The sequence below is a fragment of the Pseudonaja textilis genome, chromosome 1 (genome assembly GCF_049901715.1).
Source record: "Pseudonaja textilis isolate UNSWEBS1 chromosome 1, rPseTex1.2, whole genome shotgun sequence".
Classification (NCBI taxonomy): Eukaryota; Metazoa; Chordata; class Lepidosauria; order Squamata; family Elapidae; genus Pseudonaja; species Pseudonaja textilis.
In genome coordinates this window covers 308,028,635-308,045,749 of record NC_141990.1, presented here as the reverse complement: position 1 = coordinate 308,045,749, position 17,115 = coordinate 308,028,635, and the positions used below count along the sequence as shown (strand labels likewise).

Here is a 17,115-nt window from a genome sequence, read left to right as displayed (position 1 = left end):
TTTTAATTTTTCTACATTTTCCCCAAACAGAGAAAGTTGTCCCTGTTTATATAGTCCTTGGTTAAGGATGGTCATATTATTCAGTGTCCTCTCTCATTTCTCATGTACATGGTCTTCACTACAATCTTCGCAACATACCATCTTCCCTGGAGCTTCATTTCAAGTCTGCATCTTCTTTTTGTTAATCAAATTTACTTTTCACTTCCTTCAGACCTTCTGAACTAACAGACAATGTTTCAGTCCTGATCCATCACCTGAGCAGTTAAAATTGATAGGAATACCTCTGTGCAACAATGTAGCCAGTGTCATAGGAGACACATACTTGGCCTTGGTTTATTGCAGAAACTAGCCAGAGTTGAATCTTGTGGTTGGTGCTTGGAAAGGAAACTGCCACCAACGGCCAGACATTATTGTATACTGGGAAATAAACACACACATATACATACAAAAGAGTATATTACAAAGCAGTTTTATATTGTTGCCATAGATACATCCATATAAAGATCCCAAGTATTGAACTCAACTCAAAGGCTTGACTTTTGGCAATTTATTTTCTCTGATTAGAATAATGTAGAGCAGCTCTTTTCATTCTCTGCTAATGCAAGAGATTGAAAGCTTCTACTAGAAAGAAAAAAAATGATTATGTTGGCTACCTATTTCTTGGTGCAGTCTTCTCTTTCAAATGCCCTTGCTTGCTCTATATCCTTTTAAGAGATGTCTCCTCTAAGCTCATTCAAAATTCATTTTCCCCATTATCTACTTTCCCTAGGTTAACTCCTCCTCCATTAACAGTTGAGCGTTCCCTCTCAAAACACTGCTCTGAATATATTTAATTACCTGCATTGATTGGGGCTTTCTGACTAAACCTAGCTGCAAGCAGTAGCATATTGAAAAATGGCAGCTGGCAGCCTCAAGCAGTTCTCTGTATTAGATGAAGCCAACAGGATGTCATCTCTCTCAAGCTGTTAGGATGGAGTTTTCTGCACTGATTGTATCTAATGCCTTTGTTGCTTTGGAACAATTTGGGTGCCACTCACAGTTGTCCTTTGTAAACAATCAGAGCCTTATCCAAACTTTTACCTTCAGTTTCCTCATTGACCTGCATTTAACTCCATTTGTTCCTGGTCCTGCCATTCTGGGATCTTTCATGATGTTGAAAAGCCAGCTTCTTTCTTTCTCTCTCCCTTAAGATGACAGTTCCGTAGCTCAATAATTCCTTGATATTTGGGATTTCTAGGAGAAGATCTCTGTCCTCTAAGGGTGGGCTTGTTACATTTGATTTTTCTTTGATGTATTGAGGAGAAGGATTAAAGTTTCTATCATGGTAGTTAAAGGAAGATTCCATGTCTAGCAATATCTTGGATTATTCATTATCCATTCTTGGGTATTAAACATCAGTGAAAGTTCAGCATATTCCCGCTTGTACAGAAAATTCCAGGCAGCTGCTTTGGAAATGGAATATTGTGGCAGGCAAAAATATCTGAATAGAGATGTTTTAAATTTTTGGCTATATACATATTTCAGGGATCCATTTCAATTGTTTACTCTATTGTATAGGAATGTAAAATTTATGGGAATCAGAAGTGTATAGAAGATAGGAACTACTGTCATAACAGGGAAAGATTTCTGACTAGGCAAGATACATTGTTCAAAGAAGCATTTCTGAAATGCTGCAACCTGTCTTCTTGAAGTTGTTTCTTTTATTGATTTCATACACTTGTAAACCAATTACCTTCTGCAAATTCAGAGAACTCCGGAGAAAGTCTCCTTTCAATACTGTTTCATACCTGAGTAGAGGACCAAATGGGTGGCTGTAGCATGTCCATCCTTGGTCTTCTTGACTCCCAGCAGCCTTTGATACCATCAACCATGGTGACCTTCTGTATCGTCTTTGTGGGTTGGGAGTGAACAGCTTTGGGCTGGGTCTCCTCCTTCACCCAGAGTCAGTTCTAGTCAGTGTTGATGGGATGGGGCTTTGCAGGGTCTTTCACAACTTCGTGCTTTCCCCACTCCCATTTAACATCTACAAGAAGCTGCTGTCTGTGCTTTTATCTCAGTATCTAGAGGTTGTAGGGGTTTGGAAGTAGGGAAGGGACAGGCTTCAGCTCAACCCTAGCAAGACTAAATGGCTGCACTGCCCTAAGCAGAACTGATGTGAAATGTGAGGATCCTTCTGGACTTGCAGCTCCTGTTCAGTGATCAGGTGTCAAACAAGGCCAGGTGCATTTTTGTACAAACTTCATCTTATATATATATCTGCTATTCCCTTTTCTGGATCAGGAGGCTCTGCTTATAGTGACTCATACCTTAGTCACCTGCTGGGTGGATTACTGCAATGCACTGTACATGGGATTTCATTTGAAAAGCATCTGGAAGCTATAGCGGCTACAGAATGCAGTGATGCAGACAGTTGTGAATGTATTTTAATGTGCACATGCTACTCTTCTGTCAATGAGCTGCCTTGGTTGGAGATGTGCTTCCAGATGCAATTCAAGATGTTGATTGCCAACTAGAAAACTGTTCATGGCATAGGGCCAGGCTATTTGGGACGCCCTTGAGGCATTGGGATCAGGGTGCCAAGTGAAAGTTTGATGTGCTGTTTTTGGGATTGGGTTGGTTTCTCAGCTGTGGTGCATGATGCTGAATTTTACACTGTTATAAACTGGGTGGCTTTATCAATATAATAAACTGAGAAATGAACATATTCAAAAGCAGTATGTGCAAAATAATGTTTGTAGGTTTTATACAATCATAAAAGCCCAAGTAAAAGTTGGAACCATATCATCAGAACTATAATTTTTATCAACCACTAAAAGTTTTCAGTCTGCAGGCTTCAACTTGTCTCCCAAGAAATAAGAAGCATAAGAGGCTTTCTTGTACCGTGTCAGGTCATCGTCCATCTCCCTTACTTATTTCGGTTTTCTTAAACCTACTTGGAGATACTGCCGATAGGATTTAGGATCTTTTCCAACTAAAACATGGGTGTCAAGCTTGATTGTGTCACATGACGTATCGCGACATATCGCAATGTTTTTTGCTTTTGTGGAGCTGGGGTGGGCGTGGCCTGTGCATGATGTATCTGGCCCGTGGGCCGCCAGTTCGAGATCCCTGATTAAAGCATGCAGTTTCTAGATAATGTACAGCTGCTTTGATCAGGAGCTTTCTTTGTCAAAGATGAGTTTGATCACAAGACAGCACCTTTTTTTTTACTTTATTTATTAACACTTTAATGCATGGCTTACACTTTGGAGAAGTACATATAAGGAGACAAACTTCAAGTGTTCTGGTATCAAGATGTTTAGGGTTAGGACAATTGTAATTGAGTTAATACATTGCACAAAGCAATGGTTTCCTTAGCCAGGGTTTGTTGAATAAGCCACAATTAGCTTGGTTCAGACGTTTTGAGGCCCAGCTTCTGCAAAATGCATCTTGTTCATCCAACGAGGAAATGCTTTGAACGAAACTGAAAAAAACCAAAAGTAATTTCTTTATAGTAATAATGTGCCTATATAATAAATAGCAAAGTAGCTACCGGTATAAATAGTAACTAGAGTTTTATATGATATTTCAATTTAATTTTAAAGAATTCTAATTTGAAATGAATAGAAATCTGTTTTGTTCTGTTTTGCTTCATTCTGCAGGACCTGATGACTGAAATGATTTGTTCTGCTCACTTCCATGCAAACTTTTCCTTGAACATGAGCAGCGTGAGGGCATTTCACATGTTCCTTGCCTTCTGCCTTATTCTACTCAACTTTGGAAGCCTGCAATGCCTTGTTTTAAGACAAGGGGACGAAAGGCATGAAAGACAACTGCATCTGGCATCTCCAGCCGGGAACAGCTTAGCAGACACAAATGCATCAAACCCAGAGGGTAACTTAAGCTCATCCATGAATATAGCCAGCGCTTCTGCTTCTGAAAGCCTTTATGGAGCCTCAGTAGACCCATCCAGGAAGTCATTAAACAGAGCCACAACTGAAAAAACAACCTTACCAACCATTCTGCATGTTCCCAATCCCTCGGAGTCCGCAGATATGAATGCTTTTGCCAGCACAGGTCTGGAGAGTGCTGCAGAAAGCGAAAGGCAAATCAGTCTCAATGGGCCCAATGTAAAACCGGATAAATATGGGACACAGGAAGCTTTATTTGCCAAAGTTGTGACAATTCCAGATCTTGTTGAAGACAATACACTTAGCTCTGCAAAAGAAACAGTGGAAGGAGGTGGGGGAGAAGGAAAACTAGAAGGAGATCAGTTTACACTACGCAGTCTGGAGGAAGCTACCCATGTTGACCCTTCAGACAATCCCCAGGTAACTATCCCCAAAGTAATAAGTAGTTTTCCCACTATAACATCATCAAGCAGCCTTTCCAAAAATCCATTTCTTCCAACGAGCCCACCAGTTGATTTAACAAAAGGATCCGATGGAAATAGCTTCCCAACCATTTGGATGGGCACAGATGCTGCTACAGAGCCCAGGTTGTTGCCTGCAGGTGCCTCCTTAAATTTGGAAGGGGAACTCTCAGAGAACCAAGGGCCCTTGAAAGGCATTTTAAGCACTACCACAATGGCCACTGCAGGCTTGCTGTTAAGTGATGAGTGGGACGATACCAAATTAGAGCCTTCCAGCCAAGCGAAAGCTATGCATCCTCTGAAGATAAATCAACCTTGGATAGCACAACCAACAGGACAGGAGGACGATGATGTGAAAAAGGACCTGTCACCAAGATTATTGGTGACCACGGCAAAAGGAAGCAAAGATAATCAGAATGGGTCAGGCCAGGTACCCATGCAGGTAGAGGAATTGGCCAATACAAGCTTGAATCTTGCTCATACCATCGATCCCTCTGAGACGGTTGGAGCCCAGTCTGAAAATCCAGGGGAAAATGTAGATCCAACAGTGATCATTAGGTCTGGATTGCTTTCTGAGACTATAACTACAACAGATGCAACCAAATCAGATGTCTTCCAAACCTTAAGACATCAATTAAGAGGTAATTCTCTCCCCCCTCCCCTATTTGCACTCATGAGTGCTTCTTGTTTTAAGATAATTTAGGAGTATGAACCACTGCTCGGTTTATGGCATATACTGCAATGGTGCTATACATGATCCTTCCTCTTTTTAGGTTCCTTGTCTATCTAAAATATTCAGCGGGGATTTAATCTATTTAATCTATAACAGCCAATCTTTTATAATATCTTTTCCCTTTTCAGATGGGCAATGGAGAAATTGCTTACGTTCCCTTCTTTCTGCTCCTAATAAGCTTTCCCCACAGGCTTCCATAAGTAAATAGAACAGAGTCTCAGAGTAGCTGAGAATGGTTGAGCATGGCTTCACCCTGATCCCGTTGCTTTCTTTTGATTATTATGCTTTCTTTGGTCACCCCTATGATCCACTCTTGACTGATTTTTGCCTGATAGGTGTGATTCAAATTTCTTAACAATCAGTTCTGTGAGCGTGGCCTAATTTGTGGGTATGGCTTGGTGGTCATGTGACTGGCTGGGCGTGACTTGTGTGTAAATATTATAAATATTTATGTAAATATTATAAATATTTATGTAAATATTGAATTTTTTATAAAAAAAGAGCAACTTTTACCCAAAATCAGGCAAAGCGGGCAGGCAGATTGAGTTGCTCACAGAATCAAAGATTCACTCAGAGAACTACCTATCTGCAATCTGCTGCCTGAGTCTGCACTGAAAAATAGAAGCTTCAGTCCTAAGGCAGGTTCAGCTCTGCTTTTAGATTCGCTAAAAAGCAAGGAATGCAATGATTTCCTGCTTTCTAGCTACTCTAAATCTCCCGGCACAGCAGAACAGCTGATGCTCAGGGGGGTCGGAGGGAGGAAAAATAGCAACTTACTCAATGCAGGCAAGTTTGATGGCACACATGCCAGGTAAGGCGGGGAGGGGAGGAACGGGACCAGCCAGTGGTGCGATTTGCCAGGGCTCTCTTCCCCTTCACTATACTTCTCTTTTCTACCTTGTGGCAAAGCAGAACCAGTACTTTAGCTTTCCTTAACCTAATGCCCTCTGTTGATGTGAGATTGCCAACCCCTCCACCCCAAATTCCCAGCCAGACCCCAAATTGAAGAAGAGGACTTTGGTGACCTTTGAAATTCTTTCTCCCAACAATGAGAAGGTATGCAATGTATATGCAGGTAGTCCTTGACTTACAACTTAAGTCATTTAGTGACCATTCAACATTACAATGAGGGGACTCGCAACCCAGATCCGATGTTCTGACAGTCGCCTGCCCCAGGAGCTTGGCAACATGACTAAATTTACAGCCATTTGCAGCACCCCCTGTTCGCGTGTCAGCGTTTTACAATGGTTTTGCCCAAAACTGACACTTCATGCTTAATGACCATGACATTGGCTTAATGACCATTGCAAAAAGGATTGTAAAATCAGGTCGGTCACATGACCAATCTGTTTTATGATCATTACAGCTTACGACCATAATGGCCAGGTTCAGAGGTGGTGTTCAGCAGGTTCTGACCAGTTCTGGTAGTGGAAATTTTGAGTAGTTCGGAGAACCGGCAAATACCACCTCTGACTGGCCCTCTCCCCCATCTATTCTCTGAGTCCCAGCTGATTGGCTGGGTCTACTTTTGTTGCCCTGCACAGGAGAACGGAGCTGGAAAGAGGTTAGTGGGGTGAGGAGGGAATGGGATTTTGCAATATCCTTCCCTCAGGAGTGGGGTGGAAATGGAGATTTTACAATATCCTTCCCCTGCCACACCCACCAAACCACACCCACAGAACCATAGTAAAAATATTTGAATCCCACCACTGGCCAGGCTCTAGTATGCTCATAACTTGAGCACTACCTGTAGACTACCCAAGCTATGATAGAATAAACACACATAAGAAACGGAGAGAAACATTTTTTAATATTTATATTTCCTAAAGCTGGGGACTGAGAAATAGTGCAAGTAGTCCTCAACTTACAATAGTTCATTTAGTGACTGTTCAAAGTTACATCAGCACTGACAAAAGTGAGTTATGACTGTTTTTCACACTTACGACCATTGCAGCATCCCCATGGTCATGTGATCAAAACTGAGATGCTTGGCAGCTGACTCATGTTTATGATGGTTGCAGTGTCTCAAGGTCATGTGATAATCTTTTGCGACCTTCTGACCAGCAAAGTCAATGGGGATCCAGATTCATTTAACAACCAGGTTACTAACTTATCAATTACAGTGATTCAGTTAACAGCTGTGGCAAGATAGGTCATAAAACAGGGCAAAATTCACTTAACAACTGTCTTATTCAGCAGCAGAAATTGGGCTCAATTGTGGTTGTAAGTTGAGGACTACCTGTACTGTGTTATTGTGTATATATGCTGAGCTTGGCAAGTCCCAGGATTCTGTCTGACTCGATGCTTAGTTTCCCTTGTTGATCGTAACTCCTTAAAATGCAGGTTAAAAGCATTCCTTTATTATTGCCTATTGCTGTGTCTGTTTGCCTAAGGCGTTTCTACTGCTCCCCTGCAGGAAGAATTCTGTGCTTTGACTCAATTCTGCATTTTCTTTAATTCCAACTAATTAACACCCTGCCTAGATAGGAACATTCGTTTTATTTTTCTTTAGATGGGTTTCTGTTGTTTTATTTCTTTATATACTTTTTTGCAGGGGTGGGGGAGACAATCCCTGGGCTACATGTGGCTCCAATTATTATTTTTTCTTCATCCTGGACAATACCACAAATTAAGTTTTATGGCTTTCTTCAAAACTGCTCTTTCAGACACGAAGCCTCCTGATGTAACTTCCGTCATTCTCAATCAGTCCAATAATCCACTATTTCTGGAAGGTACCAGAATAGGAATACAGTGGAACCTCGGTCACGAACGCTTCTGACCACGACCAAATCAGGTGCCAACCAAAATATCAGCTAAATGTTTCACTCTGGTCATGAACACAATCTTTGGGTGGCGATCAAACACAGCCATGGCAATTTTTCCTGCCACAGCGATTTCTACTTCCATGCCATTTTTATTTATTTTTTGTCCATGCATGCGCAGTCAACCTTGCTTCCAGTCATGACCAAATCGGGTTGTGACTAAAGTCCTGGAATGGATTACGGTCGTGACTGGAGGTTCCACTGTACTATGCTTTGAGGAGCATCAAAGTTCTTAGTATGTTCTCAAAAGAGCAGTCAGGAACAATGGCCCAGCCAGGTTTTTCCCCTCTCCCCCAGGATTTTAGGAAGGGATATGGGGCAGATCTCTGTGAGGCAAACTCCTTCCATTCCCATCTTTGAGCGCCTCCCTATACCCAAAACATGGCCTAGATTTATTATTTTTTGCTCTTCCATTTTGGCAGCTTGATCTTGGCATGCTGAGAGATTCTATTGGAGGATGAATCACATGTAGGTGATTCACTGTTGATTTAATGAAAAACCCACAAAAGGCTCAGTGTTTTCTGAGTTTACACTGTAAACCCAACCAACAAAACCACATTATATAATGGATAAACCTAGCTACTGAGTGTATATGATGTTAGAGTTAGGGAACTGAATCCATTTTCCTATTATTTGATTTTTTTTCAAATTATTTTCAAAAATTTGAAACTGTTTAATAACTGCCTTATATAATAACACCTTTGAAAGGATGTATTAACCTTCACTTTCTATGTTCTGAAGCAGTTCCTCTAGCTGCTATGCTGTTACTTGGGAATTTTGGCAGACGATTTTCTGCAGCCTCGCTTCAGGGTTTGGAGTCCCTTGGATATTTTGGCTGCTTCTGTGCTGCTGCAGTGAGCTGTGGATGGGCCTGGGTCCAAGTTGGAACCAATTTAACAAAAGTATTCCTAAATGAATGAACTGTTCAAAAGCATTGTGGCAGGATGGCTGCCTGAACCCCCTAAGACCCTGATGGGACATAATGATAGACACCCTCTAAATATCCCTTTGTACTCAATACTAGAGAACAGAGTGTGATCATTTGGATCATAAACTATGTAGCCAGCAAAAGACAAAAGCTTGTGTACTCTTATTCATTTTTTCAGCAATCTGATACAGAGATAAGGATCTCTTTTGGCTACATTTTTTTCCGAAACTGCAGAAGATCTTGAGAAAAGTCTTCCTTAGCTTTTGAGAAGTAAAATAAAATATTCTTATGCATTTTTTCTTTAGAAGGTGTGCCTCATTTATTTTAACAAAAGCCATAAGGAGTCTTGAGGCACTTCAAAAATTAACATATTTATTATAATATTAGTTTTTCTAAGCTGCATACACTCCATTGTATGTATTAAGTTTTATGCTGAGTAGAATTGTTCCACAAGAGAAAGAGCTTTGGAAAGCAGTGAGATTATTAAAAAATAATTAGGCCTATGGAGTTAGACCCAATCCAGGGTGTCTGTATGGACGGACATTTGCCATCTAAATCTATTCTCAGTGAAAATCTGTAACTCAGACGTATCCCCGATCCCATCTGTTATCTCTTCCTTTTTCTACTTCCCTAAACCTTGGCAATAACGTCATTTTTTCTAGTACCTCTTTTCTTTGCATTGCATTCCCAAATATTCCCAGTTATTTCAAGGGAGTCCTCTGCAGATCTTATTCCACTAGTTGTTGGCGACTCTAGTGGGCGGTGCTCATCTCTGTTTCAAGGCCATTGATCCGGCGCTGTCTGAAGACATTTCTGTGGTCAGGTGGCCAGCATGACATAATGGAGCATCTTACCTTCCTACCAAAGTGGTACCTATTTATTTACTTGCATTTGCATGCTGTCAGACTGCTAGGTTGGCAGGAGCTGGGGCGAAGATGGGAGCTCACCCCATCATGTGGCGCTCGAGTCTTGGATTTTAATCTTGAAAGGCTTACCGCCATAAACTCTTGAACCTTTCTTCTTCAGTAAGGATATGTAAACATCTTTTTCAGTTTCATTCCATACTTGTTGAAATAGAGCTGTTGAGAGTTAAAACTGTTGAAAATATATTTTTACCTGATCAACAAAAGATTGAGAAAACTAAATAGTAATCGAATCAATTGCAATTCTTTATAAGAAATAGAAAAATGTCTATTCTCTGCAAGATGGATTCAGAAGTTGCCATTTTTATCAAATTAAATTCCAGCAAATATGCTTACTGCACTTTCACAAGTAAGAAGTCATATTTTGCTTTTCTGTTCCATTTGAAAGAACCATCTGGACTGGATAAAGTAAACAGTATGGATCTGACAAAATAATTTGCCACCCAACCTGGACTTTAGTTAGTTAGTAGGGCACCTTGTATCTCCAGTCTGTATATAATAGTGAGAACATCTCATGCAGGTTTTCTTCTATAAAGAGCATCAAAGATGGACTTACACTATAGCATTCAAAATATAAAAATTGAGGTTATTTCACTGTACCAAATCCTGTAAAAGGGTCATTTCACTTCCTTTCAAAAGCCTGTCAGAATTCTTAATACATTATCAATGCATTCGGGTTCATTTCTGCTTTCTTGTGAGAAATAATAGTTATCTCTTAGAGTTCTACCGTATCCTTTTCAAGAGATTCACTAGTTATTCTTTCAACTTACAGTTTTAGAATCTCTGAAGTACATTTGAATGGCCAAAATTCTGCTCTTCTATAATTGTTTCATTCACAAGAAAGTGTTTTTTAAGTTATAATGCTACTTTGGTGCTCATCGTTAATTGGTTCCAGGAGGCACGATGAGTACCGAAATATTTTTTCCCATAAGAAATAATGTAGTGAGTCACAACACAGCCAACAATGACAAATTCTAGCTTGTGCATTAAGTACCAAAAAACCGATGCATATTGGGACAAAATTTTCATGTCCAAATGTGTTGAGTACCAAATTTGATGAGTTTCAAAGCAGTTGAGTACCAAGGTATCACAGTATAAGCAATTCAAGATTAAACACTTTGTCTGGAATCTCAGAAAAGTTAAGAGTTAATACAGATTTTGGGAGCTTCTCAGAGGAAGGAAGAGCTGTGCCATCGTCTTTAGATTCTGTTTTCCTTCGTTAAACAAGAGTAATGTTTGGAAAGTGGGAGGTTATTTCCTTTTCAGTCAGTACATATTACAACTCAGAATTTATTCACAAATAATCTAAGGAAAGAAAAAAGAGTAAATGAAATTATTTGCCTACTAGTTCAGTTACCAAGCTATCCAGAATTGGTGGATAATTTTCAAAGTTGATTGGAAAATTGAGATTGTAGAATATACAGTTGCCATTAAAAATTCAAAATCTCCATCATAATTTGTTTTGAAATCTGTGATCTTCGTTACTTTGATAATTTTTCTGCATCAGCCACATCTCTTATCTTTTTCCAGAGTTCTCAAATTCTCTTTTGCACAAATTAAATATGCATTTGTTCCTTATACAATGTGCACAAATTTCCTACAGGATTACATATTTCCAGGAACACCTAACAATACTTTTTGCAATAACTCATGTATGACAAATCCAAATGTTTTTCATAAATAGTTGAATGCTCAGAATCGAACTGCTGGCAGTGGGCAGAATTCTAACCTTTGCACCACCATGGCTCTTATGTAAACATATGCAAATCATGTGTGTTAAAATTATAATAACTATTAGATTTATATCCCACCTTTATTTTGTTACAGCTCAAAATGGCATACATAACACTACTGCCTCAAAAATAACCCTGTAAGATGAGTTGGGCTGATAGAGAAACTGTGGCCCAAAGTCACCCAGCTGGGTTTCATAGAATAGAACCCCCTTTTAAACATCCATTGAAGAGTCCAATAATCCCGAAAAAAGATGTTTTGATGAATTTACCTCATTATAATAAGAAACATATTTTGAAAACTTGAAACCATTAGCTCAATTCCAGATTGTTAATAATTATCATTATGTTATAGCATTTCCCAATTGTTTATACAACTGAATTGCTTGTTTTGCTTCTAAATAAAATTTTATTTAATCTACGGTATTCAAAATATAGATATCCTTATTATAATTATAAGCTGATAATACATCAGGTTCAAATTGAGAATTTAACAAATGTTTGAATATACTGTGTTGCCATTCAGTGGTTTTAGACAGGCAATGTTTGTTTCAGGAACCCTTTCAAAAGTTTTAACTGTACAATTAGAAATAAGTAGATCTAGGATATTTTTCCCTTTCTTAGCCTGGATTAAAAAAAAACACACTTTTAAACCTTCATTTTAAAATAAAGGTCATTTCAGAAGGTTAATTTATCATAAGGATAGGAATCAAATTGCAATTTATTTTCTAATACATTCTCAAAAGGTCTACTTGCCTATAATATTTGGAGTACAATTACTTTCTAGTTATAATTACAACCAAGTACTGGCCAGAATTTCAAAGGCACCAAATAATAATTCTCCTGTATTCTCATAGTGGTACGTATTGATCTCAGGGGCAGTATTAATGTGCATAATGTACAGGTAGTTCTCAACTTACAACAGTTCATTGAGTGACTTTTCAAAGTTACAGCAGCATTGAAAAAGGTGACTTATGATCCTTTTTCACACTTATGACCTTTTTATTATTGCCACCTACTCCAAAATGCTCTTTTATTGTTATTGTTTAGAGATCACATGAAGCCACGTGCAGCAATGGGAACCTTCAACTCTCACTGTTGAACTAGAGCGCGTATAGGATCTAATCAATATGGTTAATAGGAAAGATATTCAAAATTGATTCAGTGACATCTGGAGGGCGATGTGGGCAAACAAGCTTAGGTTACCTATGGGGTTTTGCATCCACGTTTCCTTGTGTCAACTTCAAAGCTTTTCCTTTTGTTCCCCCCCGCCCCCATGTTTTAAATGCTGCTGTCTTAAATATCATATGTTTGATATTTTAAATTGTTTTTGTGATTATTAACTGTAATAGTGATATATGTGCATTTGTATGGTTTGATTATAATGCAAGACATATTGGGAAGACCATTTCCTTTGAAAAACAGAATATAAATAAATAAATGAGCAAGATAGTAATGCTCTTTAAAAAACTAAAGTTTTCAACCTCTTTTTCAATCCCCTTTTTATTGAAGGAACAGCCACAGCCTTCCCTGGTACTGCTACTGTGCCATCCCCTGGGATCTCAGGAGGCCTACCTACCCAGAAGATTACAGAATCACAAAATGTGATGATGAAAGAAATAGAATTGGCAACTCAGATATCAGCGGTTTCCAGCACCCCCCAACTCTTGAGGATATTAGAAACAGTTGCTCCTACAGAATCTCCTCCTTCCACCCATCTCCCAGAGAAAATGGTGGAAGTTAAAGGTTGGTTGGATTCCCCCACCCCTTAATTTAATTCTGAGTCAATCTCTGACATCTCAGTTGAATGGTTGATGGGAGAGATCTTTCTATGTGAGATTTGGAAAGTTGTATCTAATTCTGATAGACAAAAGTCTGATAATTCATGCCTCACTGAATTACTGCTCATAGTATACCTCACCATTCATCAAATTGGTTGGAGCTTTTGGGAGTTTTAATATAGTTCAATAACAGTCAACGGGCCATAGGATGCCCAGCCTAGGTTATGCCATGCATGGACATCCTGTGGTCCTAAGCTTCATCTAGCAGTTAGTCAGAATTAATTTCAGTCCTCTTGTAAGAGCTATTTTTATGTTTATTGTGGTTTAATGCTTGCAAGAAAAAAAATATCCAAATTTGCTAGGGAGGCAAATACAGGTAGTCAGGGGTGGGATTTTACCGGTTTGGACCGGTTCTATGGAACCGGTTGTTATGATTCTGCGCAGGTTGGAGAACTAGCAAATCATGCCCCTGGCTGACCCCTTCCCTCTCTGCCCGCCCCTTCCCTCCCTGCTCAGTCAGTCCTTATCGCTCATGAGTGACATTGCGCACATGCCTGACATTGCTGACTGTGTTCTCTCCACTCAGTCACTCCTTAAGATATTTCTTTTTCCCCCTCCTCCTGACGACCAGCTGTTTTGATGATCAGCTGTGCTGGGATCCCCCTTGCTGTCTTACTGCTTTGCCCAGGAGGCAAAAAGGGGTTCGTGGGGGGAGCTGCATGCCCCCATTCCATTTTTTGCCTTTCTAAGCCCCAGGGAATCCTTCTGGGAGCAAAAATGGCCCCCAGGAAGCTTCCCTGAGGCCCAGGACACCCAAAAACAGGGGAGGGGTACTGCAAAAAAAGAAGAAGAAGCCATGCCTACCCAGTCAGATGGCCATGCCCACCTAGCCATGCACACAGAACCGGTTGTTAAAAAAATCCCATCCCTGCAGGTAGCCGTTAACTTACGACCACAATTGAACCCAACATTCATGTTGCTACATGAGAAATTCGTAAACTGGGTTTGCCCCATCTTATGACTTTTCTTGCCACATTTATTAAGTGAATCACAGCAGTTTGTTAAATTACTATAACACCGCTGTTAAATGAATCTGGCTTCCCGATTGACTTTGCTTGCCAGAAGGTTGCAAAAGATGATCACGTGACCCTGGGACACTGCAACCATCATAAATGTAAGTCAGTTGTCAAGCATTCACATGTAAATCACATAACCATGGGGATGCCGCCACGATCATAAGTGTGAAAAATGGTCATAAGTCACTTTTTTCAATGCTGTTGTAATTTGAATGGTCACTAAGTGAACTGTTATAAGTCAGGGGCTATCTGCAATCTGATCTAATGTAAGGCAATTTAGTATATTAATTGTCATGAAAAAATGCATGGTATTAAGAATGCCAAATCTCATATCAGTTCACCCACCATTAAGTTTTCTATTGAAGTTCTGTCCTAGTTAATAACCCTGACCTTATAACCCCAATTAGTAGGCAGGAGAGGAGTAGAAAAAAGTCTGTTTATTAGTTTTCAAATTACAAATTATACACTTTTGGAATATTAGGAATTTAATGTATCTGTGCACTTTATAGTGTTTATTTCTTTTTGCATTCGTATAATGTTTGTGATTGTGGTTTTTCTTAATTTTTGTATTATTGTATTTTGCAGTTTAGATTATAAACTATTTTGAGATATGTATTCTGAAAAGTTAAGTAAATTAATAAATTATGTTAAATACAGTTGCAATCAACTAGATCATTGTTTCTCAACCTTGGGGGCTTGAAGATGTATGGACTTCAGCTCCCAGAATTCCCCAGCCAGCACAACTTCTGGGAGTTGAAGTCCACACATCTTCAAGCCCCCAAGGTTGAGAAACACTGAACTAGATGGTAGAAATTTTCTTTCAACTCTAATATTAGGTCTCAAGACCATCCATTGAAAGAGATGGTTAGAGATTCAGGGTACACCGGAAGAATTTTTTTTCTTCATACCCCACATAATGACGTGGTAGAATTATTTACTGTAAGAAGTAAATGTATTTACCAATTCAAGTATGAGGGGCTCTTGGTGCTCTCTAACCTAGCTTGTTTTCTTGCAGACATTTCATTACCCAAACTAGGTAACTTCATCAGTGCTAGTGAGCTAGCATTGATGATGTTACTCAGAAGTGGGATTCAAATTTTTTAACAACCGGTTCTGTGGGTGTGGCCCTGTCACTGGGTGGGCACTGTTGTAATGACGAAGCAGTCGAGGTGTTTGATCATGATCAAATGAATCATGATGAACTTTATTGGAGTCTAGTCTTACATTTATACACATTTTTAGTAATCCTCCAACATTGGTTAACTTTGGTTTCTGCTTAACTTTCATTACTCTTTAGCATAGTAATTAACGCAATTAATTATCTCTAGTTAAAGTCTAACATGTTTACTTCTTCTCTCTAATCCTCCTTTACATTAGTGACTTTGTTTGCTTGAGTTGTATTTGCTTTGGAACCTTCATTATCTGAGGTTTGCCCATGGGTTGTTTTTTTGGCAACTCCCCCCCTCCCAGGTTTTGGGCCTTCTGGACCTCAGAGAAGCCTCCTGGGGGGGGGGGTTGCTCCCAGAAGGCTCCCCTGGGACTCAGGACGAAAAAAATGGACCCTGGAGGGGGCACACAGCAGCCCCGCCTTCCATTTTGGGGCCTTCTGGGCCTCATGGAAGTCTCCGGGGGGGGGGGGCTTTTTGCTCCCAGGAAGTTTCCTTGGGGCCCAGGAAAGCAGAAAATGGAGCACAGGGTGTGTGTGTGCTGTGAATCCCCCCTCCATTTTTTGCCTTCCTGGGCCTCAGGGAAGCTTCCTGGGTGAAGCAGTAAGGCAGCGTGGGGAATCCTGGTACAGCTGATCATAGGAACAGTTGGTCAGGAGGGAAAAAAAAAAGAAATACCTTAAGTAGTGACTGGGCCGGAAAAAAAACAGTCAGCGATGTCGGGTATGTGCACGATATTGCGCATGTGCGATAAGGACAGACTGGGTGGGGAGGGGAGGGGCGGGCGGAGAGGGGCAGAGCCAGTCAGGGGCATGATTTGCCAGTTCTCCGAACTGGGCAGAATCATAACAGCCAGTTCTATATAACCGGTCCAAACCGGTAGAATCCCATCCCTGATGTTACTAATGAAATGTCTGCAAGAAAACAAGCAAGCTCAGTGAGCATCAAGGACCTCTCATGTCAACCCTGAGCTACAGATATTTTCCTTTATCAATTCAAATAGCTTCAAAACATTTGGGAATCATCCTTAATTCATGTGCTAAGAATTTCCACTTATATGAAATATATATTCTCATCTATTTCCATCCGCTAGCACTAGTTGGGGTTCTTATCTCCAGCCATTGGTTAAGGATGATGAAAATTATAACATGAGACATCTTTCTTAGTCATGATTCTTGCTTGGCTTCCAGAACCTGTCACTCTCCTAGAGAATAAAGAGATCATCTCTGTTACCTATAGTCCTGCAACGCTGGCTGACCTGAGGGTGCCAAATGAAATGACTCTGCCTTCTTTGGCATCTTCTACAAGGCAAACCACAGTTCTAGCTGCCCACCGAATGACCACAGCTTCAACTTATGGGCTGGAAAGTCTGGAATCAGAAGGTACTAAGATGATTTGAACAGGGATCTTTAAAGTCTGAATACTCCCCAACAGGAATTGACTGTGAGAGTGTAATGGTCCAAATATCTATATAGTACTAAAACTCTTATGTCTGTTTGATTGTTTGTAACTTTGGTGAAACAGTGTATTATAGGGAAACAATTTGGAATTGAAATTCCTCAAATGGGTTATAGAACATGACCAAGATTCAGGACCTATTTTCCT

At 40.0% G+C, this 17,115-nt stretch overlaps 1 protein-coding gene across 2 annotated transcripts in view; it reads left to right on the top strand.

Annotated features, from left to right (window-relative positions):
* Positions 1 to 17,115, top strand: part of ARMH4 (armadillo like helical domain containing 4) — a 73,688-nt gene that overhangs the window by 9,103 nt on the left and 47,470 nt on the right. For both annotated transcript variants that reach the window (XM_087922418.1, XM_087922419.1), the window contains exons 3-5: positions 3,642 to 4,992; positions 13,000 to 13,233; positions 16,701 to 16,892. In XM_087922418.1, the coding sequence (XP_087778544.1) occupies positions 3,648 to 4,992; positions 13,000 to 13,233; positions 16,701 to 16,892 (1,771 nt within the window). In that variant the 5' untranslated portion in view covers positions 3,642 to 3,647. The remainder of the gene's footprint in view (positions 1 to 3,641; positions 4,993 to 12,999; positions 13,234 to 16,700; positions 16,893 to 17,115) is intronic.